The 27,995-nt window shown below is 34.2% G+C and overlaps 11 protein-coding genes and 5 pseudogenes across 16 annotated transcripts, besides 4 other annotated features; 7 read left to right on the top strand and 9 right to left on the bottom strand.

The window, feature by feature from the left end:
• Positions 1 to 4,186: part of a mobile genetic element that runs on past the window's edge.
• TVAGG3_1020200 (protein of unknown function, DUF4106 family) lies at positions 602 to 1,135 on the bottom strand (the record flags this gene model as incomplete). The annotated part of the gene is made up of 1 exon (XM_051254786.1): positions 602 to 1,135. The coding sequence occupies one exon, from the start codon at positions 1,133 to 1,135 to the stop codon at positions 602 to 604; it is 534 nt and encodes a 177-aa protein (XP_051080360.1).
• Positions 1,698 to 2,651, bottom strand: TVAGG3_1020190 (protein of unknown function, DUF4106 family; the record flags this gene model as incomplete). Its single annotated transcript, XM_051254785.1, has 1 exon — positions 1,698 to 2,651. A coding segment is annotated over one exon (954 nt), but the record flags the coding sequence as incomplete, so codon positions are not given.
• Positions 3,267 to 3,986, bottom strand: TVAGG3_1020180 (protein of unknown function, DUF4106 family; the record flags this gene model as incomplete). Its single annotated transcript, XM_051254784.1, has 1 exon — positions 3,267 to 3,986. One exon carries the CDS (start codon positions 3,984 to 3,986, stop codon positions 3,267 to 3,269), a length of 720 nt encoding a protein of 239 aa, XP_051080358.1.
• A 596-nt stretch (positions 4,187 to 4,782) lies between the features above and the next one.
• TVAGG3_1020160 lies at positions 4,783 to 6,524 on the bottom strand (annotated as a pseudogene). Its single transcript has one exon. A coding segment is annotated over exon 1 (1,742 nt).
• Positions 6,525 to 7,284: 760 nt separating this feature from the next.
• Positions 7,285 to 7,551, top strand: TVAGG3_1020150 (uncharacterized protein; the record flags this gene model as incomplete). Its single annotated transcript, XM_001313764.1, has 1 exon — positions 7,285 to 7,551. One exon carries the CDS (start codon positions 7,285 to 7,287, stop codon positions 7,549 to 7,551), a length of 267 nt encoding a protein of 88 aa, XP_001313765.1.
• Positions 7,552 to 7,743: 192 nt separating this feature from the next.
• TVAGG3_1020140 (uncharacterized protein) lies at positions 7,744 to 8,631 on the bottom strand (the record flags this gene model as incomplete). The annotated part of the gene is made up of 1 exon (XM_001313765.1): positions 7,744 to 8,631. The coding sequence occupies one exon, from the start codon at positions 8,629 to 8,631 to the stop codon at positions 7,744 to 7,746; it is 888 nt and encodes a 295-aa protein (XP_001313766.1).
• Positions 8,632 to 11,394: 2,763 nt separating this feature from the next.
• TVAGG3_1020130 lies at positions 11,395 to 12,448 on the top strand (annotated as a pseudogene). Its single transcript has one exon. A coding segment is annotated over exon 1 (1,054 nt).
• Positions 12,449 to 13,158: 710 nt separating this feature from the next.
• Positions 13,159 to 27,995: part of a mobile genetic element that runs on past the window's edge.
• TVAGG3_1020120 lies at positions 14,574 to 15,660 on the top strand (annotated as a pseudogene). Its single transcript has one exon. A coding segment is annotated over exon 1 (1,087 nt).
• On the top strand, positions 18,516 to 18,962 carry TVAGG3_1020110 (uncharacterized protein; the record flags this gene model as incomplete). The annotated part of the gene is made up of 1 exon (XM_051254783.1): positions 18,516 to 18,962. A coding segment is annotated over one exon (447 nt), but the record flags the coding sequence as incomplete, so codon positions are not given.
• Positions 19,075 to 19,491, top strand: TVAGG3_1020100 (protein of unknown function, DUF4108 family; the record flags this gene model as incomplete). The annotated part of the gene is made up of 1 exon (XM_051254782.1): positions 19,075 to 19,491. One exon carries the CDS (start codon positions 19,075 to 19,077, stop codon positions 19,489 to 19,491), a length of 417 nt encoding a protein of 138 aa, XP_051080356.1.
• Positions 20,413 to 20,861, top strand: TVAGG3_1020090 (annotated as a pseudogene). Its single transcript has one exon. A coding segment is annotated over exon 1 (449 nt).
• Positions 20,978 to 21,564, bottom strand: TVAGG3_1020080 (KilA, N-terminal/APSES-type HTH, DNA-binding family; the record flags this gene model as incomplete). Its single annotated transcript, XM_051254781.1, has 1 exon — positions 20,978 to 21,564. A coding segment is annotated over one exon (587 nt), but the record flags the coding sequence as incomplete, so codon positions are not given.
• TVAGG3_1020070 (organellar and viral DNA polymerase type B) lies at positions 22,306 to 23,053 on the bottom strand (the record flags this gene model as incomplete). The annotated part of the gene is made up of 1 exon (XM_001283971.1): positions 22,306 to 23,053. A coding segment is annotated over one exon (748 nt), but the record flags the coding sequence as incomplete, so codon positions are not given.
• Positions 23,382 to 23,731: a mobile genetic element.
• Positions 23,829 to 23,873: a mobile genetic element.
• On the bottom strand, positions 24,966 to 25,379 carry TVAGG3_1020040 (uncharacterized protein; the record flags this gene model as incomplete). Its single annotated transcript, XM_051254780.1, has 1 exon — positions 24,966 to 25,379. One exon carries the CDS (start codon positions 25,377 to 25,379, stop codon positions 24,966 to 24,968), a length of 414 nt encoding a protein of 137 aa, XP_051080354.1.
• Positions 25,649 to 26,023, top strand: TVAGG3_1020030 (uncharacterized protein; the record flags this gene model as incomplete). Its single annotated transcript, XM_051254779.1, has 1 exon — positions 25,649 to 26,023. One exon carries the CDS (start codon positions 25,649 to 25,651, stop codon positions 26,021 to 26,023), a length of 375 nt encoding a protein of 124 aa, XP_051080353.1.
• TVAGG3_1020020 lies at positions 26,138 to 26,997 on the bottom strand (annotated as a pseudogene). The gene has a single exon. A coding segment is annotated over exon 1 (860 nt).

The following is a 27,995-nucleotide window of genomic DNA, read 5'->3' as shown; positions in this document are numbered from 1 at the left end:
AGAAATAAGTTTTGTATTATAGCTCATATCGTTTATAGTAAACTCAGTCGGACATCCAAACATAATGAAACCTGCTCTAGTTGCAGCACATGTTACACCCGTACTTAAAGTATTAAATAAGTCAACAAAACCTGTTGGTGGTATATCTGAGTAAGTATCTTCAAAGGAGTATTTTTTACCATTCACAACAATAAAGTCTTCTGGTGTCAAAAGAGCAAAACAGGCTTTAGTCGTCATTGTGTTTAAGGTTAGTTTACAATATCGTCCTTGAGGACTTTGTAAGTTTGTTGTTATAGAATTATATGACTCAGGGTTTTTAGTCGTAATAGTAGAAACCATTATGTCTTCTGCCATTTATATATATTTAAAAGTTTTTCTGAAAGTGGAGAAGAACTTCATCTAAACTTTCACATGGCGTTTCTTGAAGTTCTCTGTCTAAGAAGTTCAAATATTTTGTAAAGACATAGAACTTTCCTTTGTCTACACGAACAAACAAAACAGGGTCTTTCATATCGTTCAAAAGTGTGTAAAGTCCTTTACATGAAATAAAGTCTATATTATTTTTCTTCAAACATCTTTCAAGAAGTTTTGACATTTTTACTTAGCAAATAAATTTTAATGAAATGTTGTGGTCGTCAAATATTTTTATGACGTCTGGGAAACTATACTTTAAGTTCAACGTTTCACCTCCTTTCATAACGTATATCTTGTCAATGACATTATATGAAACACCACAGCAACCAATGTCGGGTTCTATTTCTTTGATGTTTATATCGTCTGCCTCTGTCAAAAGTTTCAATAGTTCTTTCAAAACTTCATGAGGTGCAATGACATATGAGTTCACTTTTACAGGGTTGTGTTCGACCAAGTTTAACATTATACTTAAAGCTTGACAAATCTTCTCCTGAGTTTGAAGTTTGTCTTTCAGTTGTTGGTAGTCGTTTCGAATATCTGCAACAGAACTTAAGTCTCTGCTAACTTCAGGATATGTTGGTTCTTTTACAGGAACAATTGTTATACCATCTTCGTCTTCGTATGGTTTCCCCATTTCAACATCTCTGTCTTTGACATTAACAATAACACTTTGACTGTTTGTTTGAGTTGGTGAATTTAACTTCACATCTGCCACCGCCATTAAACCTTTTGAAACACTCACGCTTCTATTTTTCGGAAATGACATTTTACTTAGAATAAAAAGATGGACGTATTCGGATATCTCTTTGAATTGAAGCAGAACAAAGTTTATACTCACAAACAATACAAATACATTGACAGAATAGTTCTTTATACAAACAATGGTAAATGTTATAGAATAGCAATATTTGCTGAACCAAAATATTTCCATAAAGCAAAGAAAGTTGGTATAACTGAAATGGTGAAAGTTCTTGACGTTGACAAAAATATAACAACAAAACTGACCGATATTACTAAAGGTAAGTTTATAATACAATATTATGTCAAAACTGGCGTACTGTCAATATTTGACGGAGAGAAGTCAGTTCAAGAACAACTTACTGACCTGCTGCCAAAATCTGCTCGATGGAAGCTGTCGTTATGCCAATCTGAGGAGCCCCAGCAGGTTTCATCGAACGAATCTTCAAAAGAGCATCTTCCGTGAAAAGTGCTATTGGTTTTGTAAACTTCTTTGCTCTCAATTCATCTGGACCGTCTCTGTCACCAGTATATTGTATTTGAACTGTACCAACAGTTGAAATACCACCCATAAAGTCTTCTGAGTCAGCAAATGGAATGCCAAGCCAAAAGTTTGAACGGTCTCCATTTGTATATTGAGTTTTTTGACCTCCTGTATGAGTCCATACTTTCACATATGGCATAATAGAACTTTGCATTTCAGGGTTAATGGTTGTTGTGAAGTTGTTGTTAAAGTTCATAGCATCTAATGTCAAGTTGTATGACCTCATATCCTCAACTGTAGAATATTCTTCTCTTGGATAATATTTGCCATCTATGTTTATATGATATTTAATACCAGGGTTGTAGAAACAAGAATAGTCATTTATAGTTCGTCTGAACAGTACAAACATAGTATCTGCATGTTTCATTGCAGTTGTTAAAGCAATATCTGTTCTTGCACCTGGGTCAGCACTTTGGTTTCCAACTTCACCTGCAAAGTCTTTGACAGATATTTGGTGTATAGGGAACATAAGTGGAACTGCAATATATTTGGCAGCTAAAGCATTTGAAATATCTGGGTCCAACATATAGACTGCAAGTCTGCTTTCTATTCTCTTGCATTCAAATTTTTCGCATGTGAACTTAACTGGGTCCCAAGCAGTTCCAGCAGCATTGAAATAATAGTTTACTTCATTGTTGAAGTTTGAGAAACCAAAGTCTAAGTCAACTTTGTCTTTGCAAAATTCGGCGAATGACGTTTGATTTGTTCCCTTTACGTCTGTAATAGTGAATGGGTCTTGTGTTGGTGCAATGACTAAGTTATTTTTGCTTGGAGTAAGTTCGATAGAAATTTTTCCTGCCCAGTTTGGCAAGTATCTTAAAAACCTGAAGATGAGGAAAGATGACAAAGGAACTCTAAGTTTCAGTTTTACTTTAGTGGCAGCAGTTCCATCTGAACCAGAAAGGTTAACATAAACTCCTGGAACGTTAGGGTCAAGTCTTCTTATTTTCTCAATAGTTGCATACTGGTCTGTTTGTTCTCTAGCTTGTGGTTGTACTGAGTTTCTCAAAGCGAACCATTCATAGTTTGCCCATGTTACTGTTTGAACTAAGTCAGAGTTAGAATATATCTTATATCCCATGAAAACTTCTGGAGCATATTGGTATCCGACATAGAAAATTCCATTGCAACCTTTCTTGTCAGACAACTTGGCAGAAGGTTTTATTTCAATGTCTTGTTCCACGTATAAGAATGAGTTGTCAATAGAAATAATATGAAACCTGTCGCAAGCAATATCTACTGTTGTTGAAGAACCTTCACCAAACTCACCTACATTTCCATAAGAAACAGCAGTTGTATATTCGTAAGTTCCAGGAACTATTTCTGACCTTCTAATGCATTGTCGCATTCGTTATACCATTCGGAAACATTTCCGTTCATGGCATCCAAAACTGTTGGCGTTATATTCTGAGCGGCGTACATTTCATATGGGTAAAAATATAGAATAGTTGGATTTATGTGTCATAATTGTTTCGGACCAAGCTTTACTTTCTTCCTGACTGAGTTTTTAACTCTTCTTTTTCCTTCATTGCCACTACTTTCACTAGATGAAGTTACTTCTTCACTATTTTCACTTTGTTCTACTCTTCTTCTTTGGTGTCGCTTTTGGTAACTTGCCCTCTGCTTCAAGTTGTTGCATCTTTGCCTCATGTTCACCTAGTATGTTGTAAATTTCCCATGTCCTTTTTGCCTTTGGGCTCTGGTCGCCCATCTCAGGTAACCTATATCCTAGAAAGATTTTGTCATAGTTTGTATTTGAGTCTTCGCGTATTGTTTGCATGACTCTTTCCTGAGTTTCCGGTTCAAGCTCTTCAAACAGAGCTTGTCCATATGGAATAAGCTCGTTTCCAAATATATGTTTTTGTAGCCATTCTGGTTTTCTTTCCATGTTACCAATAATATCTTTTGTGAATGGGAAAGCTTTTACCCAATGTTTCAGTCTTGCGTCATTTATTTCTGTAGTTGGTTTTATTTTGTCAAGGAACATGTTTTTCAATACTAACATTTCATTTGGTACTGTCCATTTGAGTTTTCTTAAATATTCATCCCTTCTCGGTTCATTGTCTGCAAAGTAAGTTTTTATGACATTTTGCAAACTTTCGTTTGCAAGGTCATGTACAATAGGTTCTCTTCCTTCTCTCTCCCTAACTTTCTTTCTAAACTCTTCACCAAATATACCATCTCTATGGTTCTGTGTAGTTCTTTGAGATAAATGTTCTAGAACGTCAGGTGTTATATTTCCATCAGCCATGTTCATTTCATACTGGTCCAAAATATCTGCATGTTTCATATCTTTCAATGGCATTAAAGCCGCGCTGAAAATACCAGCTATATCTGGTTCACCATTCACTTCCATTGCGTCTACAACTTCTTGGAATTGTGGTTGTAAGTTTATGAACCACCTATCCGGATTAGCTTTATGACCCATCTCATTGTAGTTCCATAGTCTGCAGAAACAAAAGTAGGTTTGTTTCCATATTGGTTAGGTTCTGAATGAACTTTAAACAATGTTTCATTTCTATATGTTTTGGTGAAATTTAACCTTTTATTTTCACCGAGTTCAGCCAAAGATTGAACGTTATATGGTCGTAAGTAAAAAGGATTGTTGTATTTGCGTACATTTTCTTTCAGTACTTCCATTCTATGCTGAATATTTTCATCTGATGTTGGAGTCTTTTGTATGTCGGCGAACATTTTCGATATTCTTCTACTATGTCAGCCGAATTTTTCTTAGACTCTTGGAAAGATTCCATATTCTCCGCATACACTTGTTGAGGGTCAAGATTTTTCGGCTGTTCCAAATCTTCATCTAGTTCTGTGAAGTTAGTTTCCAAAGGAGGGATTTGTTCGTTTCCTTCAGGCTCTTCTAGCTGTTGTTGCTGAACTATTTTTCCATGTCTGGTTGTATCTGAACTTCTTCCTGTGGAGTTTCTTGTACCTCATCTGCTGGCATTTCATATATTCCGAGACCGTTTTTAACAAGTTCCCTATCTAAGTCATCCGGACTCATAAACCTTTCTTCTTTCGTTCCGTCTCTATTTTTACGCGTTTCATGAAGAGAGTTGAATTATCATTTAGCTCTGACATCAAATATCTCGGAGTAAATTCATGTCATTTGGATGATATGCTATTAAATCATATCCCTTAGCGAGCTTGTATTTTCCAGGTTTGAAATTATATCCCATTTGGTGCTGAACCATAAAGCTAAATAGGTTCGGGTCAGTATTTCCTTCCTTGAACTTTCTAATAGCTTCTTTATATCTGTCACTAAAGTCAAGAGTATCTGGGTAACCATAATCTTCCTTAAGCATTTTTAAGAATTCTTGGTTTCCTTGTTCTCTACTTCTTTTATGTCCTTGCTCTGTTTGTGGTTGTTGTTGTGCAGGGTTTTGAACTGTTGGTTGCTGTGCAGGGTTTTGAACTGTTGGTTGCTGTGCAGTGTTTTGAACTGTTGGTTGTGGTGCTGGATTTTGAACTGTTGGTTGTGGTGCTGGATTTTGAACTGTTGGTTGTTGTGTTGGTTTTGGTGCATGCCTGTGTCTGTGTCCATGTGACGATGTAAATGTTTTAGGTAGTCCTGGTGCAGGTGCTTCTCTTGGAGGGTTTGGTGGTATATAAGTTCCACTAGCTAGTATATAAGTTCCACCAGCTGGTATATAAGTTCCACCAGCTGGCACATATGTTCCATCTGCAGCATAATGTCCTACCTGACTTTTCGTTTTTAAGAAAGCATTTACTAGGTCTGTTTTGGTCTGTTGTAACTCTTTTCTTGACTTTCCACAACAGTTGCTCTAACGGCGTCATAGGCACTTTGAACTGCTTGTCTCGTTGCTGCATCTGTTATTTTCGTCATATTTTGTGCTACTTCTCTTAACTCTTTGTCGAAACCTTCAGACTTCAGTTTCTTTCCAGATGAGAAGTCGTTCACTAGTTTCACCTTACTATGAAGAGCTTCGAAGGCATTCTTAAAGTCAGCATTCATTAAAGCTTCATTTGAACTGTCTTCATCCGCTTGTATTTTTGTCCTTATTGACCCTATAAGTTGGGCTGCTTTAGCGTTGGCTTGGGCATCTAACCAGTCATTATTAGCTTTTATATATTCTGCGCTTTTCATTGCCTTTTGCATGGCTGCGTCGTTATTTTTACTTTCTTGTGCTAAGTTTTCATACTGTACGGTTTGGTTTTGCAACTGTAAAAGTTTTTCTGCCTTTACATTTGCTTCAACTTCTTTTTTATACTCATCGCTATCCATATATGTCTTCATGGCTTTTTGTTTGATTTCTTCATCTTTCAGTACTTTATATTGAGTAGTATGGTTTTTCAAATTTATAACATCTTGTTCCATTTTTGCTACTTCTGCTGCTTTTTCTGACACTTTTTTCGCATATTCCTCTGTACTTAGTTCTTTCAGTTGTTCTTCTTTCTTCTTTTTCTCTACGTTTAACTCATTGAGTTTCTTTGTGTGTCTGTCATATTCTAGTTTCTTTTCGTTTTCACTTATTTGTTTCTGTATGTCTATGTTTGACTTTTTGACATCTGTTATTTGATTTTTGAGTGAACTCAAATTCATTTGACTTTGAGGGTTATAAGCTGTTCCGTCTGCAGCTCCACCATAGCCTGCCATTTTCGCTAAAAGTGCCGCTCTTAAACCTCCACTCTGTGCACCAATAACTCGGTTTAAAAGCATAGGGTTGCTTGACATTTGTTGCAACATAGTGGGGTCATTCATCATTTGTTGTTGCAACTGTTGTTGTGGTGTCAGTTTTACTATTGGATGTTTCAATGCTCCCTTCCTCTTACGTATATTCTTACGTAGCTTACGTGGCATTTTAAGTGAAGTAAAAAACGGTTTTTGACAGATGTTTATATGACACTTTTTGTTCAGCACAAAAAACTACTCGGTCAAAGTGTTGTTAGTTTTGTAAAATAACCGTCCTATCTCATTCTATAAGGGGGAAAAGGCTTCTCAAAGTATACTTCCTTGGAACGCCCGTAACTTTTCCTGTAGCGATGATAGACCCTTACTTGTCCGGACAAAGTTATACTATTTTGAGTGCTCTACAAAAAAGTCAACGGCTGGCTCGTCCTCAGAAATTTTTTATGGGCTAGAGGGCGCAACGCGCCTGGAAGCCCCTCATACCTGACCTAATTTAACTTTTTTAGGCATAATTTCAAATTTCTAATTTATTCAAATTCATATATTTTTAATATAAGCGATATTATATCTAAAATTACTTTATTTGCACATAATATTATACTTTTATAGATAACCCTTTTTAAATTCTTTTTGCCTTCACACATTTTTTTATTTTTTTCTTGAATCTCATTGAAAAATTTCAATTTGGGACAGTGGGAATCCCAAACAGCAAGCAGCCCTAGTGGATTGGGGAAATCCATACATCCTTAATCCTAATAAGTTATTTATTTGTTCACAATTTTAATAAATATTATTAGAATTATGTAACAAATCGGATAAAAAAATTAAAAAAAAATAATTTCCGAAATTAAAATTTAGTAAATTTAACCCCTTTAAATCAAATATCATTAATGCAGATGATTTTGGAAGCGCACAGAATTATATTGATTTGATGAGATCTTCTGTGAGTGCACCTGACTTCGCTTTGTGCGCACGAGTAAGAATGAGAACAAAAATAGCGAGAATAACACTAGACAAAATAAATATACCAAGTGAAACAGATAAAATAGTAATGGTTTTCTTAGATTTGTTTGGTTTTGAATCATCTGAGTTTTGTGTAGGTGTTTGGGTTGGTGTTGTTACTTCTGGTTTTTGTGTTGGCTCTGATGTTGGTGCAGGAATTGGTGTTGGTGGATCTGGATCTAGTGGGCATGGCTGACTTGCATTTTCAATGGTGTATAAGGTCGATGAAAAAATGAGCGTTTTTAAAAAACCGCCGTTTGAGAGGAAAATTGAGAGCACCGATGTATACTTTTTGACATTGTCAAAAACTTTGAAAGGGCCAAAAATTTTTTAGTGTCAGAAAGTTTACAAATGTATACTTTCTGACAAACAGACTCTCAGAAAGTACTCAAACAGCGGTTTTTAATTTCCGCACTTTTTTTGGCGACCTTAATCCATACTTAGTAGGAATTGTGAGACTAAGATCATCTCTAAATAAAAACGGAGCCAATGATTCTGAATCTGGTATCTCATCATATTTAAATCTGAATTCATATATTTCTTCTGAGAATTCTTCACGATCTTGGCTAACTATAGTCCAATATGGTGTTAAACTAGACATTGTTTTGTTTGAAAAATCATAAATAAAATCGCCTGGGGAAGCCATAACATGTACACCTTCCATTTCCCATTTTCTAAACTTTCTATCACTCTTTGAAATAAAAATTCCGATGGATGAGAATCTTTTTATAGTTCCGCTAGCATCTTTCGATTGATAAGTTTTGAGTGTGTTCTGTCCATTTGATTTGGTGTCAACAACAAGTTTAACTGATGCTTCAGTAGGTCCTTCTTCTGGATCATTATTTTTCATATAACCTACTGTTGGTAAATATGCTATTTGAACTGAACAACTCTTTGTTTTATCCTTGCATCCAATTCTTGTTATAGGAAATGGTTGATCTGACATATGCTTTTTGAAATTGGTCTTTCCCATTGCAACAAGTGGTTTTTGAATCAGATTTGAGTATACAAAATTACTATTTTCATCTGGAAAACCTGAAATCCCAACAATATCTGAATCGGAACCGATTAATATATTCCCAATGATGCATTTATATTGTCCTGAAGCAATTTTATAAATTGGCAAAATTTCATAATCATAAGCTGTGTAATTAATTGTATTTGATTGATCGCATCCTTCTAATTTACCATTGTAATCAATGTCGCTTTCTCGTATATGCTTTATGTTCTCTTGGGACTTCATTGCAAAGCTGATTGCAATAATGTTGCTAAGCATTTTTTGAAAAATAAAATAAAATAAAAATTCTATGGTGTAATTTTTGTCAAATTTGACACTCACAAAATGTTTTCCGAAATGAACTATACTTAACAATGAAAGTTAAATCCGAATTTCAACTAATTTTAACCTTCAGATCAAATGTCAAAGATAAATTTTGAGAGCTTTGACATCAAGTTTTTAAATGTCTATGAATCTGATTGAATATCTTGTCTTCCTTTGAATAAATTATATTAATATATCTGATTTTCGCTACACCTATCTGTTATCTCATATTACTAGATGCATCGAAATCCACGAAATTTCAATTTTTATCTTCTCCATCTTTATGAAATATCAATCCATAAAAGATAAGAAATTTGCAGATTCTCAGATGAAGAATTAAATTCAATGTTAATATTGTCCATTTTTAAATATTGTTGTAATCGCATTCTGCTAGTTGGTTCTTTAATAAATGCAAAATTCTTCTATAATACCCTATAATTCCTGGGTTGTCAATTTTTTGGGGGCCTATGGAGAAATTTACTTTATCAATAGCGCACCATAGATTCGAATCCAGAGCCTATAATTCTAGAAGTAGATGAAGGTACCCTAGAATAACTATGTGGTGTAGTTTTTATTGCTATTTAAGATATCACATAAAATATATTAATCAAATAATAAAAATTTTAATAAAATTAAATAATTGTTATTTTTATATAGAGTAGATATTATTTCTATATTTAGATCGAAAAAATAAATAATTCTGAAGTACTAGTAATATTCATCCATGGTGATTTATTTTTCAATATTATACAATAAGAAATATATTTATAAGTTTTTTTTTTGAAAAATGTTTAAAATTGAGAGATCAAAATTTCGATTTGTGAAAAGAAATCATAAATCAAATATGTCCTAATTTTTGTTTTTATTAGGGTATACATGTTTTATACTCGAAGTACGGTATGTTGTTGTTTTTTTATTCAATAATTAAAAACTTGCATACAGGTCGTAAGGTGTTGGAATATCGTACACAGAGGTTACGCACATGTCTAGGGCAACTATTTGTTATGAATGAGTGTATTTTAAAAGATTTGAAATATCATAAGATTGATCCAAAATGGCATTATAATAAATGTTTTTATCCAATGTTAATTATATTTTAAATAAAGTAATGCAAAATTAATGACTTTTGAAAATTGAGAGAGAGAACAAAAAATAGAGTTTTTAAAAAACTAAATGTTGAAATAGTTTGAGATATCAATAAAATTAACAGTGAAAAATATTAATCAGAATAAATACAAAAATTGGGTATCTTATTGAAAAAATATGTGAAAAAGAGTGAAGATCAACCGAAATTTTATATTAATATAAAGGATATAAAAGAAATGTGAACGTAAATAAATATAAATTAAAAGATATAATTAAAAATTTTAATAAAGTTGAATCAAAGACAACAATTGATAGACAATTGTTGTCTTTGTGTACAACATTCACTTGAATTATAAACAATAACAAGTGTTTGTTGTTCACTGAGCAACTTTGAGAAGAATCATTTGTGATTCTTGTCAAAGTTGAATCAAAGACAACAATTGATAGACAATTGTTGTCTTTGTGTACAACATTCACTTGAATTATAAACAATAACAAGTGTTTGTTGTTCACTGAGCAACTTTGAGAAGAATCATTTGTGATTCTTGTCAAAGTTGAATCAAAGACAACAATTGATAGACAATTGTTGTCTTTGTGTACAACATTCACTTTTTTAATATCGATATTCCTATTATTATTCTACCGTTTATTAATAAAAATATTTCTTGCAAAACCTTAAAAATAAAATTTTGGATTCTTCCTTCTCATATACTGAGGTCAGGTAAGTGGGGCTTCCAGGCGCGTTGCGCCCTCTAGCCCATAAGAAATTTTGCCCAAGACCCAAGAGGAGGACCGAACCCCAGCCGACCAGCCGGTGACTTTTTTGTAGAGCACTCAAAATAGTATAACTTTGTCCGGACAAGTAAGGGTCTATCATCGCTACAGGAAAAGTTACGGGCGTTCCAAGGAAGTATACTTTGAGAAGCCTTTTCCCCCTTATAGAATGAGATAGGACGGTTATTTTACAAAACTAACAACACTTTGACCGAGTAGTTTTTTGTGCTGAACAAAAAGTGTCATATAAACATCTGTCAAAAACCGTTTTTTACTTCACTTAAAATGCCACGTAAGCTACGTAAGAATATACGTAAGAGGAAGGGAGCATTGAAACATCCAATAGTAAAACTGACACCACAACAACAGTTGCAACAACAAATGATGAATGACCCCACTATGTTGCAAAAATGTCAAGCAACCCTATGCTTTTAAACCGAGTTATTGGTGCACAGAGTGGAGGTTTAAGAGCGGCACTTTTAGCGAAAATGGCAGGCTATGGTGGAGCTGCAGACGGAACAGCTTATAACCTCAAAGTCAAATGAATTTGAGTTCACTCAAAAATCAATAACAGATGTCAAAAAGTCAAACATAGACATACAGAAACAAATAAGTGAAAACGAAAAGAAACTAGAATATGACAGACACACAAAGAAACTCAATGAGTTAAACGTAGAGAAAAAGAAGAAAGAAGAACAACTGAAAGAACTAAGTACAGAGGAATATGCGAAAAAAGTGTCAGAAAAAGCAGCAGAAGTAGCAAAAATGGAACAAGATGTTATAAATTTGAAAAACCATACTACTCAATATAAAGTACTGAAAGATGAAGAAATCAAACAAAAAGCCATGAAGACATATATGGATAGCGATGAGTATAAAAAGAAGTTGAAGCAAATGTAAAGGCAGAAAAACTTTTACAGTTGCAAAACCAAACCGTACAGTATGAAAACTTAGCACAAGAAAGTAAAAATAACGACGCAGCCATGCAAAAGGCAATGAAAAGCGCAGAATATATAAAAGCTAATAATGACTGGTTAGATGCCCAAGCCAACGCTAAAGCAGCCCAACTTATAGGGTCAATAAGGACAAAATACAAGCGGATGAAGACAGTTCAAATGAAGCTTTAATGAATGCTGACTTTAAGAATGCCTTCGAAGCTCTTCATAGTAAGGTGAAACTAGTGAACGACTTCTCATCTGGAAAGAAACTGAAGTCTGAAGGTTTCGACAAAGAGTTAAGAGAAGTAGCACAAAATATGACGAAAATAACAGATGCAGCAACGAGACAAGCAGTTCAAAGTGCCTATGACGCCGTTAGAGCAACTGTTGTGGAAAGTCAAGAAAAAGAGTTACAACAGACCAAAACAGACCTAGTAAATGCTTTCTTAAAAACGAAAAGTCAGGTAGGACATTATGCTGCAGATGGAACATATGTGCCAGCTGGTGGAACTTATATACCAGCTGGTGGAACTTATATACTAGCTAGTGGAACTTATATACCACCAAACCCTCCAAGAGAAGCACCTGCACCAGGACTACCTAAAACATTTACATCGTCACATGGACACAGACACAGGCATGCACCAAAACCAACACAACAACCAACAGTTCAAAATCCAGCACCACAACCAACAGTTCAAAATCCAGCACCACAACCAACAGTTCAAAACACTGCACAGCAACCAACAGTTCAAAACCCTGCACAGCAACCAACAGTTCAAAACCCTGCACAACAACAACCACAAACAGAGCAAGGACATAAAAGAAGTAGAGAACAAGGAAACCAAGAATTCTTAAAAATGCTTAAGGAAGATTATGGTTACCCAGATACTCTTGACTTTAGTGACAGATATAAAGAAGCTATTAGAAAGTTCAAGGAAGGAAATACTGACCCGAACCTATTTAGCTTTATGGTTCAGCACCAAATGGGATATAATTTCAAACCTGGAAAATACAAGCTCGCTAAGGGATATGATTTAATAGCATATCATCCAAATGACATGAATTTACTCCGAGATATTTGATGTCAGAGCTAAATGATAATTCAACTCTCTTCATGAAACGCGTAAAAAATAGAGACGGAACGAAAGAAGAAAGGTTTATGAGTCCGGATGACTTAGATAGGGAACTTGTTAAAAACGGTCTCGGAATATATGAAATGCCAGCAGATGAGGTACAAGAAACTCCACAGGAAGAAGTTCAGATACAACCAGACATGGAAGAAATAGTTCAGCAACAACAGCTAGAAGAGCCTGAAGGAAACGAACAAATCCCTCCTTTGGAAACTAACTTCACAGAACTAGATGAAGATTTGGAACAGCCGAAAAATCTTGACCCTCAACAAGTGTATGCGGAGAATATGGAATCTTTCCAAGAGTCTAAGAAAAATTCGGCTGACATAGTAGAAGAATATCGAAAAATGTTCGCCGACATACAAAAGACTCCAACATCAGATGAAAATATTCAGCATAGAATGGAAGTACTGAAAGAAAATGTACGCAAATACAACAATCCTTTTTACTTACGACCATATAACGTTCAATCTTTGGCTGAACTCGGTGAAAATAAAAGGTTAAATTTCACCAAAACATATAGAAATGAAACATTGTTTAAAGTTCATTCAGAACCTAACCAATATGGAAACAAACCTACTTTTGTTTCTGCAGACTATGGAACTACAATGAGATGGGGTCATAAAGCTAATCCGGATAGGTGGTTCATAAACTTACAACCACAATTCCAAGAAGTTGTAGACGCAATGGAAGTGAATGGTGAACCAGATATAGCTGGTATTTTCAGCGCGGCTTTAATGCCATTGAAAGATATGAAACATGCAGATATTTTGGACCAGTATGAAATGAACATGGCTGATGGAAATATAACACCTGACGTTCTAGAACATTTATCTCAAAGAACTACACAGAACCATAGAGATGGTATATTTGGTGAAGAGTTTAGAAAGAAAGTTAGGGAGAGAGAAGGAAGAGAACCTATTGTACATGACCTTGCAAACGAAAGTTTGCAAAATGTCATAAAAACTTACTTTGCAGACAATGAACCGAGAAGGGATGAATATTTAAGAAAACTCAAATGGACAGTACCAAATGAAATGTTAGTATTGAAAAACATGTTCCTTGACAAAATAAAACCAACTACAGAAATAAATGACGCAAGACTGAAACATTGGGTAAAAGCTTTCCCATTCACAAAAGATATTATTGGTAACATGGAAAGAAAACCAGAATGGCTACAAAAACATATATTTGGAAACGAGCTTATTCCATATGGACAAGCTCTGTTTGAAGAGCTTGAACCGGAAACTCAGGAAAGAGTCATGCAAACAATACGCGAAGACTCAAATACAAACTATGACAAAATCTTTCTAGGATATAGGTTACCTGAGATGGGCGACCAGAGCCCAAAGGCAAAAAGGACATGGGAAATTTACAACATACTAGGTGAACATGAGGCAAAGATGCAACAACTTGAAGCAGAGGGCAAGTTACCAAAAGCGACACCAAAGAAGAAGAGTAGAACAAAGTGAAAATAGTGAAGAAGTAACTTCATCTAGTGAAAGTAGTGGCAATGAAGGAAAAAGAAGAGTTAAAAACTCAGCCAGGAAGAAAGTAAAGCTTGGTACGAGTGGGTTCTATTATGACACATAAATCCAACTATTCTATATTTTTACCCATATGAAATGTACGCCGCTCAGAATATAACGCCAACAGTTTTGGATCCATGAACGAAATGTTTCCGAATGGTATAACGAATGCGACAATGCCATTAGAAGGTCAGAAATAGTTCCTGGAACTTACGAATATACAACTGCTGTTTCTTATGGAAACGTAGGTGAGTTTGGAGAAGGTTCTTCAACAACAGTAGATATTGCTTGCGACAGTTTCATATTATTTTCTATTGACAACTCATTCTTATACGTGGAACAAGACATTGAAATAAAACCTTCTGCCAAGTTGTCTGACAAGAAAGGTTGCAATGGAATTTTCTATGTCGGATACACAATATGCTCCAGAAGTTTTCATGGGATATAAGATATATTCTAACTCTGACTTAGTTCAAACAGTAACATGGGCAAACTATGAATGGTTCGCTTTGAGAAACTCAGTACAACCACAAGCTAGAGAACAAACAGACCAGTATGCAACTATTGAGAAAATAAGAAGACTTGACCCTAACGTTCCAGGAGTTTATGTTAACCTTTCTGGACAAACTGCAGCAGCAGTAACCAAAGTAAAACTGAAACTTAGAGTTCCTTTGTCATCTTTCCTCATCTTCAGTTTTTAAGATACTTGCCAAACTGGGCAGGAAAAATTTCTATCGAACTTACTCCAAGCAAAATAACTTAGTCATTGCACCAACACAAGACCCATTCACTATTACAGACGTAAAGGGAACAAATCAAACGTCATTCGCCGAATTTTGCAAAGACAAAGTTGACTTAGACTTTGGTTTCTCAAACTTCAACAATGAAGTAAACTATTATTTCAATGCTGCTGGAACTGCTTGGGACCCAGTTAAGTTCACATGCGAAAAATTTGAATGCAAGAGAATAGAAAGCAGACTTGCAGTCTATATGTTGGACCCAGATATTTTCAAATGCTTTTAGCTGCCAAATATATTGCAGTTCCACTTATGTTCCCTATACACCAAATATCTGTCAAAGACTTTGCAGGTGAAGTTGGAAAACCAAAGTGCTGACCCAGGTGCAAGAACAGATATTGCTTTAACAACTGCATGAAACATGCAGATACTATGTTTTGTACTGTTCAGACGAACTATAAATGACTATTCTTGTTTCTACAACCCTGGTATTAAATATCATATAAACATAGATGGCAAATATTATCCAAGAGAAGAATATTCTACAGTTGAGGATATGAGGTCATACAACTTGACATTAGATGCTATGAACTTTAACAACAACTTCACAACAACCATTAACCCTGAAATGCAAAGTTCTATTATGCCATATGTGAAAGTATGGACTCATACAGGAGGTCAAAAAACTCAATATACAAATGGAGACCGTTCAAACTTTTGGCTTGGCATTCCATTTGCTGACTCAGAAGACTTTATGGGTGGTATTTCAACTGTTGGTACAGTTCAAATACAATATACTGGTGACAGAGACGGTCCAGATGAATTGAGAGCAAAGAAGTTTACAAAACCAATAGCACTTTTCACGGAAGATGCTCTTTTGAAGATTCGTTCGATGAAACCTGCTGGGGCTCCTCAGATTGCATAACGACAGCTTCCATCGAGCAGATTTTGGCAGCAGGTCAGTAAGTTGTTCTTGAACTGACTTCTCTCCGTCAAATATTGACAGTACGCCAGTTTTGACATAATATTGTATTATAAACTTACCTTTAGTAATATCGGTCAGTTTGTTGTTATATTTTTGTCAACGTCAAGAACTTTCACCATTTCAGTTATACCAACTTTCTTTGCTTTATGGAAATATTTTGGTTCAGCAAATATTGCTATTCATATAACATTTACCATTGTTTGTATAAAGAACTATTCTGTCAATGTATTTGTATTGTTGTGAGTATAAACTTTGTTCTGCTTCAATTCAAAGAGATATCCGAATACGTCCATCTTTTTATTCTAAGTAAAATGTCATTTCCGAAAAATAGAAGCGTGATGTTTCAAAAGGTTTAATGGCGGTGGCAGATGTGAAGTTAAATTCACCAACTCAAACAAACAGTCAAAGTGTTATTGTTAATGTCAAAGACAGAGATGTTGAAATGGGGAAACCATACGAAGACGAAGATGGTTAACAATTGTTCCTGTAAAAGAACCAACATATCCTGAAGTTAGCAGAGACTTAAGTTCTGTTGCAGATATTCGAAACGACTACCAACAAACTGAAAGACAAACTTCAAACCCAGGAGAAGATTTGTCAAGCTTTAAGTATAATGTTAACTTGGTCGAACACAACCCTGTAAAAGTGAACTCATATGTCATTGCACCTCATGAAGTTTTGAAAGAACTATTGAAACTTTTGACAGAGGCAGACGATATAAACATCAAAGAAATAGAACCCGACATTAGTTGCTGTGGTGTTTCATATAATGTCATTGACAAGATATACGTTATGAAAGGAGGTGAAACGTTGAACTTAAAATATAGTTTCCCAGACGTTATAAAAATATTTGACGACCACAACATTTCATTAAAATTTATTTGCTAAGTAAAATGTCAAAATTCTTGAAAGATGTTTGAAGAAAAATTAATATAGACTTTATTTCATGTAAAGGACTTTACACACTTTTGAACGATATGAAAGACCCTGTTTTGTTTGTTCGTGTAGACAAAGGAAAGTTCTATGTCTTTACAAAATATTTGAACTTCTTAGACAGAGAACTTCAAGAAACGCCATGTGAAAGTTTAGATGAAGTTCTTCTCCACTTTCAGAAAAACTTTTAAATATATATAAATGCAGAAGACATAATGGTTTATACTATTACGACTAAAAACCCTGAGTCATATAAATTCTATAACAACAAACTTACAAAGTCCTCAAGGACGATATTGTAAACTAACCTTAAACACAATGACGACTAAAGCCTGTTTTGCTCTTTTGACACCAGAAGACTTTATTGTTGTGAATGGCAAAAAATACTCCTTTGAAGATACTTACTCAATATACCACCAACAGGTTTTTGTTGACTTATTTAATACTTTAAGTACGGGTGTAACATGTGCTGCAACTAGAGCAGGTTTCATTATGTTTGGATGTCCGACTGAGTTTACTATAAACGATATGAGCTATAATACAAAACTTATTTCTGGTTTTTACTACCAACAGTTTCCTATAACAGGAAAAGGTGTCATACAAGGAATGTCTATTCCATTGACATTAAGCACACCAATCTTATATATTGTTTCAAACTTAGGTTCAAAGTGTTATTCGAATGTCGACAGAAACTATTATGACCAAAAGATACTTATGCGTATAAACAATACTTTCTCTGCTGGTTGCCTATTTTCATTCGAATGCAGAATTTTCAACCTTAGTGAACTCAAACACTTTGGCAAGTATAACGTTGACATTAGTTGACGCAAACTTTGTTCCTGTAAAACTTTATGTCCTATGATTTGTCAATGACGGCAGAAAGTTTCGAATTGGAAGATGCAACTGGTGAAAGTATTGTATTACAAGAACAACTTCAACAACAAATAGCTCAAGAACAACAAATGCAACAACAAAGTCAAGAATAAAAAAAATTTTTTTTATTTTTATAAAAATGTACAGAATAGATGTTTCAGATTTTTATGACTTCCAAGCATTCAGAAATATGTGTCCATTTAGAGACTATAACAAAGCAGTCGAGAATTTGAAACGTTTAGTCATTTATGTTGACTCTGCCCCAGAATGTTATGTCATGAAAGAATGGGATGTTGTCTTTAACAAACCAAGAGCAACAATAGTTTCAGAACAAGAATGTAGACAGAAACTTAAGAAAATAAAAGTCGTACAAGTTGGCATGAAGATGTTAGATGCTTGGGATATCTTATTGTCAAAACTTGAAGATTTTTCAGTTCGAGGTATAAAGTTCTATACACCTTCTCCAAACTTCTATTCTATCTTCACTGGATATAAATATGAACAAGTAGAATGGAAAGAAAATATTATAGAAGCTTGGTTAGACCATGTCAAAGAAATTATATGCAATGGAAACGAAAGAGTCTATGAGTATATCTTATGTTGGTTTGCAAACATCTTACAACATCCAAGTGCTAAAATGAAACTGCTCTCATTATAATTGGAAAACAAGAACTGGTAAGAATACTTTCTTTACAGATATCTTATGCAAACTGTTAGAAGGTTATTCGAATCCGAATATGACAAACTTAGAAAACATCTGTGGCAAGTTTAACTCTTCAATTGAGAATATGAAACTTATAGTTTGCAATGAACTTCAAAGTATAGATACAACAAAAGTTTTAAACTCAGATGCTTTGAAGAGTCTTATAACAGATAAAGTTGGAGTTGTTGAAAGAAAGTATAAAGACCAAAGAGTTTGTGAAAATGTTGCAAACTTCATTATGGTTTCAAACAATGCTGTTCCGATGAAGTTAGAAAGTTCTGACAGAAGATATGTAGTTGTCAGAACGTCAGATTCTCATATGCAAGATACAGAATATTTTGACGACTTAGCAGAAACTTTGACATCTGACTTTTACAACCACTTGTTCTCATACTTTATGACATTAGATATTTCTAAGTTCAATCCAAGACAAATTCCACATACCGAAGAGAGACAAACATTGTTAGAAGCAAACAAGAGTGTATATGAACTGTTCATAGATGAAACTGACTTTGTGTCATTAGATGAAAGGTCATTGTACGATTCGTATAAACAATATTGTCAAGAATATGGTTATATGACAGCGTCTAAATGAACATTCTTGGCAAATGTCAAAAGTCTTTTAGACGTACAGAATGGTGTATATACAAAGAAAAATTTTTTCTGAGTAAATTTTTAAAAAAATATTTTTTTATCCGATAGAAAAGATGGCAAAATTCATCTCAGTAAACAAGTACATGTCAGACTTAAAGAAGAACAGACCCATTCACATATTTGAATGTTTATTCACCATTTTGAAAAGTCTTCATTCAGCAAAGTTTGGAACATCGAACCAGTTTAAGTTTGCTATTGTGACTAAAAATGGTGCGAAATTTGAAGACTTAGACATAGAAGGTTTGTTAACAGTCAAAGAAAGTTTTGACAGAAGGTTTTCAAACCTTAAAGAAGGCAAAGCATACAAACTTGTTATACCTTATGAACCAAAGAAGACAGACGACTATGAATATTATGAGTCTAAAGTTGTAGAAGTTCAATGTAAATTGGGTAAAAAGATTTTAGAGTCTAAGCCGGTGTTTACTCCTAAAGAGGAAGAGAACATTGACATTGACCCAGAAATGTTCTAAAAATAAAATTTTATTTTTACATGTCAAATTTCTTTTTCTCTGGAACTGGTTCAGGTTCTTTCTTCTCTTCTTCTACTTTCTTTTCTTTCTTTTCTCTCTTCTTCTTTTCTGGTGGAGATATGTCAAATTTCTCAGAACCATATTTATGTAAAAGTTATTTGTCCTTTAATAGCTCTTCTATTCTGTTTTCTATTTCATCTTCAAGAACAGCGCATGTGTCTTCTTTGCATTCTAAGAACTTTTGTTGGACTTCATCTTTCCAATCGGCGTCATCTCTGTCAACAAGTCTGTCATTGACAAATTTTAAGACTGCTCTGCTTAATGTTTATGGTTCTTGTCATATTCCAGAAACAGAACTTTAGAACAAATTCACCTTTCTTGTTTACACTATGTAAGATTTATGGTCGACAGATGTTTTGCTGTCGAAAAGCTTGTCTCGAATATAGATAGCGAAATCGCTAGACATTTTCTAAAAGATAAAAATTTTAATTTTTCTAAAATATGTTAGAAAAAGTTTGCTGACATTGACAAGAAATTTGAGAATGTTTTAAACAAGAACAAGAGGAAGTTAGAAAATGCTCAGATAAAAACCTATACATGACAAGTTCTTATTGCTCAGAATGGATATAACAGGTCTAATTGCACCACCTGGGTCGGGTAAGACTTTCACTTATCTTAAAATGGCTGCACAACAACAAGAACTAGATGAAAGAACCCATTCTATGAGTTAGTTGTTATTTGTAGTACTTCTGGTCAATTTGACCAAACCGTCAATTCGTTCAAGATATTATAAAGAAGTCTAATTAGTATGTAAAGGATACTGAGTTGTTAGATTGGATAAAGAAGTACCAAAGAAGAGTTTTGAAGTATAATGCTATAAATGAGTATGTCAATTCGAAGTTTAAAGACCCAAATGAGGAAATGCAAGAGAATATTAGAGAAGAAACACTTCAGAAACAAACAGAAAGAGATAGAATACATTTCGAAGAAATTGCAATCTTACGATTGGAAGACTTACCCTCATAGATGTCTTCTTATCTTAGATGATTTCGCCTCTCATCCTTTGTTAAAGAATAGAGAACAAGATATGTGTCGAATTCTTAAGAAGCTCAGACACTTTAACATCTCAGTCGTAATATGTGTACAGACGGCAAAGAGTTTAAGTAAGGATGTTAAAAGAATACTTACTGACATTATACTTTTCCCGATTGTCCGAAGACGATTTCATGGAACTTATGAAAGAGTCCATGGCAGGTAAGTTTGACAGACATGAACTATGGGAGAAGTACAAAGTCATACAAGACCCTCATACTTCTTTCAGAATTCATATCTACGCAAACAAAGTTCAAATTGTAAAAAGTCAAGCTTGAAAAATAAATGGTTCATCTACCCTACTTGTTTGAAGTTGTCAAAATACTCTGTTATTTTTTCTTTCAGTAGCGGTAATCTTTTGAAGGTAAGTATTGTACAACCTTTAATATCATAGTGTGTTTGAGGTAACGTATCTTGAACTATTTGTTTCACATCTTCATTTGGTGTCATTGAAATCGGTAAGTTTTCGCGATAGAACCAATTTCTGTCAGATTTGTAAATCTTAGCAAGGTCGTAAAAGCTTTTGTTGTTTCTTCTGACTAAATGCAACATAACCATATCTTTATCTTCTTCATTTTCCATCTCTTCAGTATAAATCATATACTTATAGTTCTTTTCCTTACCTTTTGGTACCGAACGTGGTATTCTTTTCTGAATGCTTTTGTCTTTTGCTTCAAGCTTGTTTTCCATCTCTTCACGTTCTTGTCTATGAATTTCGTCAAGAAGTCTGTAAATATACCAAGCATAACGAGGCGAAGCCCACATTGCAACAGCATTTACAAGAAGTCTATGTACATAATATCCTCTCAAACCATTTGGCAAATTTTTACGATTTTCATGAGTTTTAGGCGACCCAGAAAAAAGTCGGTCTCGCTGTGCTTCGCTCAAAAGTTCTTGTGTGCTTTGGTTTTTGAACCAATCGTCTGTATGTTTGGTATCTGGAGCAAAACATGCTGTCAAAATACTTTGCATTTGGTACATATCGTCTTTGACCGAACGAATGAGACGGAGTTGTTTGTTAAACTGAACCCACTCATATTCTTCATTTATAGCTTCATGGACTATAACTGTTGTTGTGTTCTCTGTTGTTGACATATCTGTCTTTACATACAAAATAAAAAAATATTTTATAAAAAACTAACTTTATTTTTTCTATCTTAAGGAAATTCATGATTTTCATAGAGTTTTGGCGACTGTGGTTTTTTACCTACTCGCTGTTCTTCACTGTTTTCCGAGGGAAGCAAGCATATGCCATTTTACTCAGAATTTTGTTGCTGAATTCAGCAAAAATATATTTTAGGTGAAGAGGTGAGATCTCACCCGTTTTCTCACCTGTTTTTTCACCTCAGTTATTTTATAAGCGTTTTACATGGTAAACGTTATTTTTTAAATTTTGTGAAAACTCAACGGTTTGACACAAGCCATATGCCATTTTACTCAGAATTTTGTTGCTGAATTCAATAAAAATATATTTTAGGTGAAGAGGTGAGATCTCACCCGTTTTCTCACCTAATTTTTCACCCCAGTTATTTTATAAGCGTTTTACATGAATTGTACGATGTATATTTGAAATCCTAAACAGTTTTGTAGCTTCTATTTCTTCTTTTAGTACATCGAATGTTTTAACAATGCCGAAAGTTTCTTTATACTTCTTCTTGACATCAGATAGAAGGAAATCGTCAGCAGTTGGATAGTTTTTGTTCAGAAATTCTAACATGTCCATTTTATTTTCTGCTGGCTTTTCTGCTTCTTTCTTTAAGTCAGCATAGTCGTTTCTCATTCTTTCTATCTCTTTGACGGAGTAGTTATATTTCCTCATTGCTGCTTTACATTTAGAACATTGCGGGTTCATTTTTGCGTTATATTCTGAAACCTTACCTGCTAAAACAACCAAGGCGTCAATGGTTTTCTTTAAATCTGAAGCAGTTGGTTTTATCTGTTCATTCCATACCTTACCTCTTCTATCTTTATCTCTTATCTGCCATACACATTTTGCAGCTAATGAAACAAAGTTGTCGTATGTCTTAAACTCCCCAGATTTATATATGTCAGAGATGTTCTTATATAACATGTCGCAATCTTTGTCCATAACTTTATGGTTGCAATGAAAACCAAGGAATTCATAATTTACCTTTCGTATGAACCTCTTTATTTCTACTGAGTCAGTTGCTTTGACTTCAATTTCATCGAATTCAGGAATAGTTAGTTTTTGCTGCTGAATTTCAGGTGGTTTAGGCAAATGGTCAATAATGTCCTCCATTTCATAAAGATACTGTTCATTTGTTTCATCTTTCGCACTACAGTCTAAATTACTTGTTAAAAGTTCCTGCTTTATTCTTTGTATTTCTGTTTCGAAAGTATATGAAGAAGGAATGAAGCTTTTCATTTCTACTAACATAGATGTTGGATTCATGACTAACGAGTTTGGTGCTGTTGTTTGAATTGTTGTTGTGCCGATTGTTGAAATCATATCTTTTATACAAAATAAAAAAAATAAATAAAATAAAACTTGTTGTGCATGAAAATTCGGTTCACGTCACTTCTGACAAAAAGTGACAAGTTTACATGGCAAAAATATATAGGGTATTTTTTTTTAAAAGTAGTTATCTTTATATATAAAAATCAAACTTTTGATATATTTGAGTAAATGATTTATTAATTTATTTATTTATTTTTTTTAAATCAAATCATATAAATATATATATATATAATAGTGAAATAGAACAAGAGATAATTATTGATGATTAAATTGTAGACGAGGATAAAGGTTTAGATAAATTAATAAAATTAGTGTGGAATCAGACAAATTTCGGGTTGTTTGTATAAGGAATTGTTGGCTATGATGTACTGATTCATGATCAGTACATCATAGCCAACAATTCCTTATACAAAGTTCAAAAACTTGGGTGCAATCAGAACTGATTGCACCCAAGTTTTTGAACTTTCTCGAGGGAATGAAAGGGTAAGAGGTATACATTATGAATATATACCTCTTACCCTTCCATTCCCTCTCTGACAGCGGGAAACTTTGTCTGAATGTTAAACTATTCAGACAAAGTTTCCCGCTGTTTGCGAAGGAATTGTTGGCTATGATGTACTGATTCATGATCAGTACATCATAGCCAACAATTCCTTATACAAAGTTCAATTTTCATATTTCATGTATGTAACTCTCTAAAACTATAAATCTGATTTTCATTTGGCAGATCCACTTCTTGTCTTTCCATTTTTTTTGAATCAATTTATACAAATAAACTTATAAAACACAAAATTATTATTTTATAATATAATTCTTAGATAATACATCCGATATGTAAAGTGTCAAAAATGAAGTGAACCGAATTTTCATGCATTACAAATAAAATAAAACTAACTTTATTTTTTCTATCTTAAGGAAATTCATGAAAATTCAAGAGGGTAGAAATGAGGGTAGAAATGAGGTTAGATCTAACCATCTACCCGACATTCTCGTCAAATACAAAAAAATGACACTTTTTCATTATATAACTGTTATTTTTGACGAAGTGAAGGTTTACACTTCGTCAAAAAAATCCCTGAAATCATATCTTTTATACAAAATAAAAAAAATAAATAAAATAAAACTAACTTTATTTTTTCTATCTTAAGGAAATTCATGAAAATTCAAGAGGTTAGAAATGAGGTTAGAAATGAGGTTAGAAAACGTGTTAGATCTAACATGTTAACATAAACATTATTTTTGGTGTAAATTTCATTGACTGACTGACGGCACAAAGTGGCTTAGCGAAAACATTAATATATAAAATTCATGAAAATTCAAGAGGTTAGAAATGAGGTTAGATCTAACCATCTACCCGACATTCTCGTCAAATACAAAAAATACAAAAAAATGACACTTTTTCATTAGATAACTGTTATTTTTGACGAAGTGAAGGTTTACACTTCGTCAAAAAAATCCCTGAAATCATATCTTTTATACAAAAAAATGACACTTTTTCATTAGATAACTGTTATTTTTGACGAAGTGAAGGTTTACACTTCGTCAAAAAAATCCCTGAAATCATATCTTTTATACAAAAAAATGAAGAATAAATAAAATAAAACTAACTTTATTTTTTCTATCTTAAGGAAATTCATGAAAATTCACGAGGTGAAAAAACAGGTGAGAAAACGGGTGAGATCTCACCTCTTCACCTAAACATTATTTTTGCTGAATTCAGCAACAAAATGAACGAGGTCAGGATGTATGTAAATACCTTTGAATTCATTCATAACGCCCTTAGTAAGCTCATAAAATGCTTGTTTTGAGGTCGAGCCACTTTTGGCTCCACCGTATTCTTTCAACCAAAACTCAAGAATTTCCTGCATGAATTTTGTATAAAACTAACTTTATTTTTTCTATCTTAAGGAAATTCATGAAAATTCACGAGGTGAAAAAACAGGTGAAAAAAGAGGTGAGATCTCACCTCTTCACCTAAATTATATTTTTGGTCCGGGAACAACTTTCTCTCAATTGGAGCTGTAGCATACTCTTTGCGTAAGCGGTTCAGACCTTCTTCGAACTCTTGGTCTCTCTTCGATTTGGACTGAGATTGGAATTGCTGGTGTGGAGCTTGCTGGAACATCCAAGGGTTGGGGAAGTAAGGCATAGGCTGAGGAGGGTAGTTCGGGAAGCCTTGTGGTGGGTAGTAACCTTGAGGTGGAAATTGGTAGTAATTCGGAGGTACTTGCTGGAACTGAGGTTGCTGAGGAGACTGTTGTGGTTCTTTAGGTTCCTCTGGTTTGGGAATGGACTCGGTTGGTGGTACGTCGGACATCCGTTTGTGTCCTGTCGGAAGGAAAAACTTTTCCTGTCGGATGGAAAAACTTTTCCTGTCGGATGGAAAAACTTTTTCTGTCGGAAGGAAAAACTTTTTCTGTCGGAAGGAAAAACATTTTCTGAAGTTCGACCAAAAAGTTCTCAATTTTCGAAAATTTGAATGGTTTACGGACGGACAACTGGAAAATTTTTTCCTGTCGGAAGGAAGAACTTTTCCTGTCGGATGGAAAATTTTTTCCCTTTGTCCGGAAAATTTTTTCCTGTCGGATGGAAGAACTCGGAATGCCAGAAGGATTTGACGAGGCAATTTACCTAATTGAAATTAACGAGCTTGTTAAAGACTACTTGCGCAAGGTCATGAAGCCCAAGGTCAAGTTCACCACTATTTCTGGAAGGGCTGCCTTGAATCTCGAGACTTCGACCGGAATTCCAATTCAAATACCAGACGGGACAGCCTACGATGGCACAAAGGACGCCAAAAGAGAAGCTCTTCTCAAGTTCTTTGCAAAGCGCCCATGGACACAACTTCCAAACAGAGAGAGTCCAATTCCACGAATTATACAAATTTTCAGAGCACTGTTCCACTTCTCGGGTCAGCTGTTCTACATAACCTGTGAAGGCGACATCCAACCAGTTCAGTAAACATCTCATTTTAACTCACTTTTTTAATGTTTTTTGTGAAAGTGTCAAAAATAAATTGTTTTCATGAGTTTTCTACGATGTTAGAAAAAATGTTATTTTCTAATATCTTCACATTCAATACTTTTTCAGCACTTTTCCGTAGTTATATATGAAAGACAATTCGAGATAAAAGTCATAGTACAATGGAATAATATGTTGCACACCATTTGTTGTGAACCAAACTTGAAAGTCAGAGAAACTGTTACTAGGTGGTTCGTAGAATTTAGAAGCAAAGTCATAAAGGTCCTTACCAATACATAGAAAACTATTGTTGCTTGAACTGAAACTTGCATGACACATAACATTTTGAGGGTCAAACACGTTTCTATAAACTGTCAAATCTGCTGGTGGAAGTATAAATTTAAATGGACCATCTGGTGGTAATGGTTCGTTCTGGTTTAGTAACCGAAGAAATTGTGCCCAAGAACGTTTGTCTACTTCCCAAAATAAAAACTCTGTATCTCTTGGAGGGTTAATTTCAATCTTTTGAAATGAAACGGTGGAGTTCATCTTGTCATATTCTAGTTTCAGATAGTATGTTCCATTTAGTAAAGAGTCGTATTTTTCTTGAAATTCCCAATAATATTTGTTCATTTGAGTTTGAAAGTCATTTAGATTTTCTCAAGACTTTCGTCTGAACGAACTGTAAAGATTCTCATTTCGTCAAATTTGTCTATTAGACCATCAGAACCTTTATACTGCCCATGAAAATATACTGCGAACATAAATGCGTTAGTTCTATTTGAAAACAAAACTCTTCTAAATCCTATTGCCTTTGCATCTGAAGGACTTTGAAGCCAACGAATTGGATAGTCAAACCTGTATGCTCGGGATGAAATTTCTTCATCTGAAATAGTCCTACCAGCATTTGTAAAGATATAGTCTAACGGTTTTGTATCTGCTACTTTTGTTCTTTGTTTTTCAACCTGAAGCATTTAATATATGTAAAAATATATTGTTTTAAAATGGTATGCCATTTCATATTTCTCATCTAACAAACAAGTTTCCCAACGGTCTTCTCCAACAAACTCAGCGTACAGTTCAAATAAAATTTAAAAAATGTCACTTTTTTAAAAATAAATTTTTTATTTCATGCAATGTTTAACTATTTCACCATCTTCTTTAACACCCCAATATTTCCTTTTCGATATTACATGAACTTCGGAAAATACCTTATCTAGCTTAAAACAGCCCATCTTTTCACCAACCATTCCCATTTCAATGAGTTTGTTGTATCCTTCTTCGTTCGTCATGAGTGCGTCAATGTTCTCATAGTAAACCTTCACTTTCGATTTGACTTCGGAGAAGAATTTGTTGTACTCGTCAAGGACTGCTTTTGCGAACTGAGGGTAAGACCAATGTTCGACAATAGGTTTTAATGTGGTTACTAAGCCACTTTGACCTTGAGTGAATTCGTACTTCAAAACAAAAGGAGAAAACCTTTCAACAAAGTTGTCGACCTTCTCATAATGTTTACTCTTCATCTCTTGAGGTTTCTTAATGGAATATCCCCATGTCGAATTCATAAGCAATTTGAGTGCCATTGCAAGTTTGGGGTTTGAAGCTTTCCTAATATCATACAGTTGTTGTATGACTTTTCCAACTGTATAGTTCCTTCCCGGGAACTCACCATCTTCGTTTGGAATTCCAGTCGGAATATATTGGACAAACCTCATGTATGCAGCGTTAAGGTCGACATAGTATATCTTTTCGTTTGAGTCGAACTTGTCGCAACCAATTGGTCCAGTTTGTGGAAATTCAAGTGAGTCTCTTATCTTCTGAGAAACTTCTCCTGTTATCTCATAAACATCGTCGAAGCAACCTGTTTCATATAAAACCTTCTGACCTAACTCAGATGCTCTCCAATACAATTTGACGTCAATTGGATGTCTCAATGGAAGTTTGTTTATAGCATCTTGAAGTTCTTGCAACC

This window comes from Trichomonas vaginalis, chromosome I, assembly GCF_026262505.1.
Source record: "Trichomonas vaginalis G3 chromosome I, whole genome shotgun sequence".
Taxonomy (NCBI): domain Eukaryota; phylum Parabasalia; order Trichomonadida; family Trichomonadidae; genus Trichomonas; species Trichomonas vaginalis.
This window is presented reverse-complemented; position numbering and strand designations above follow the sequence as displayed.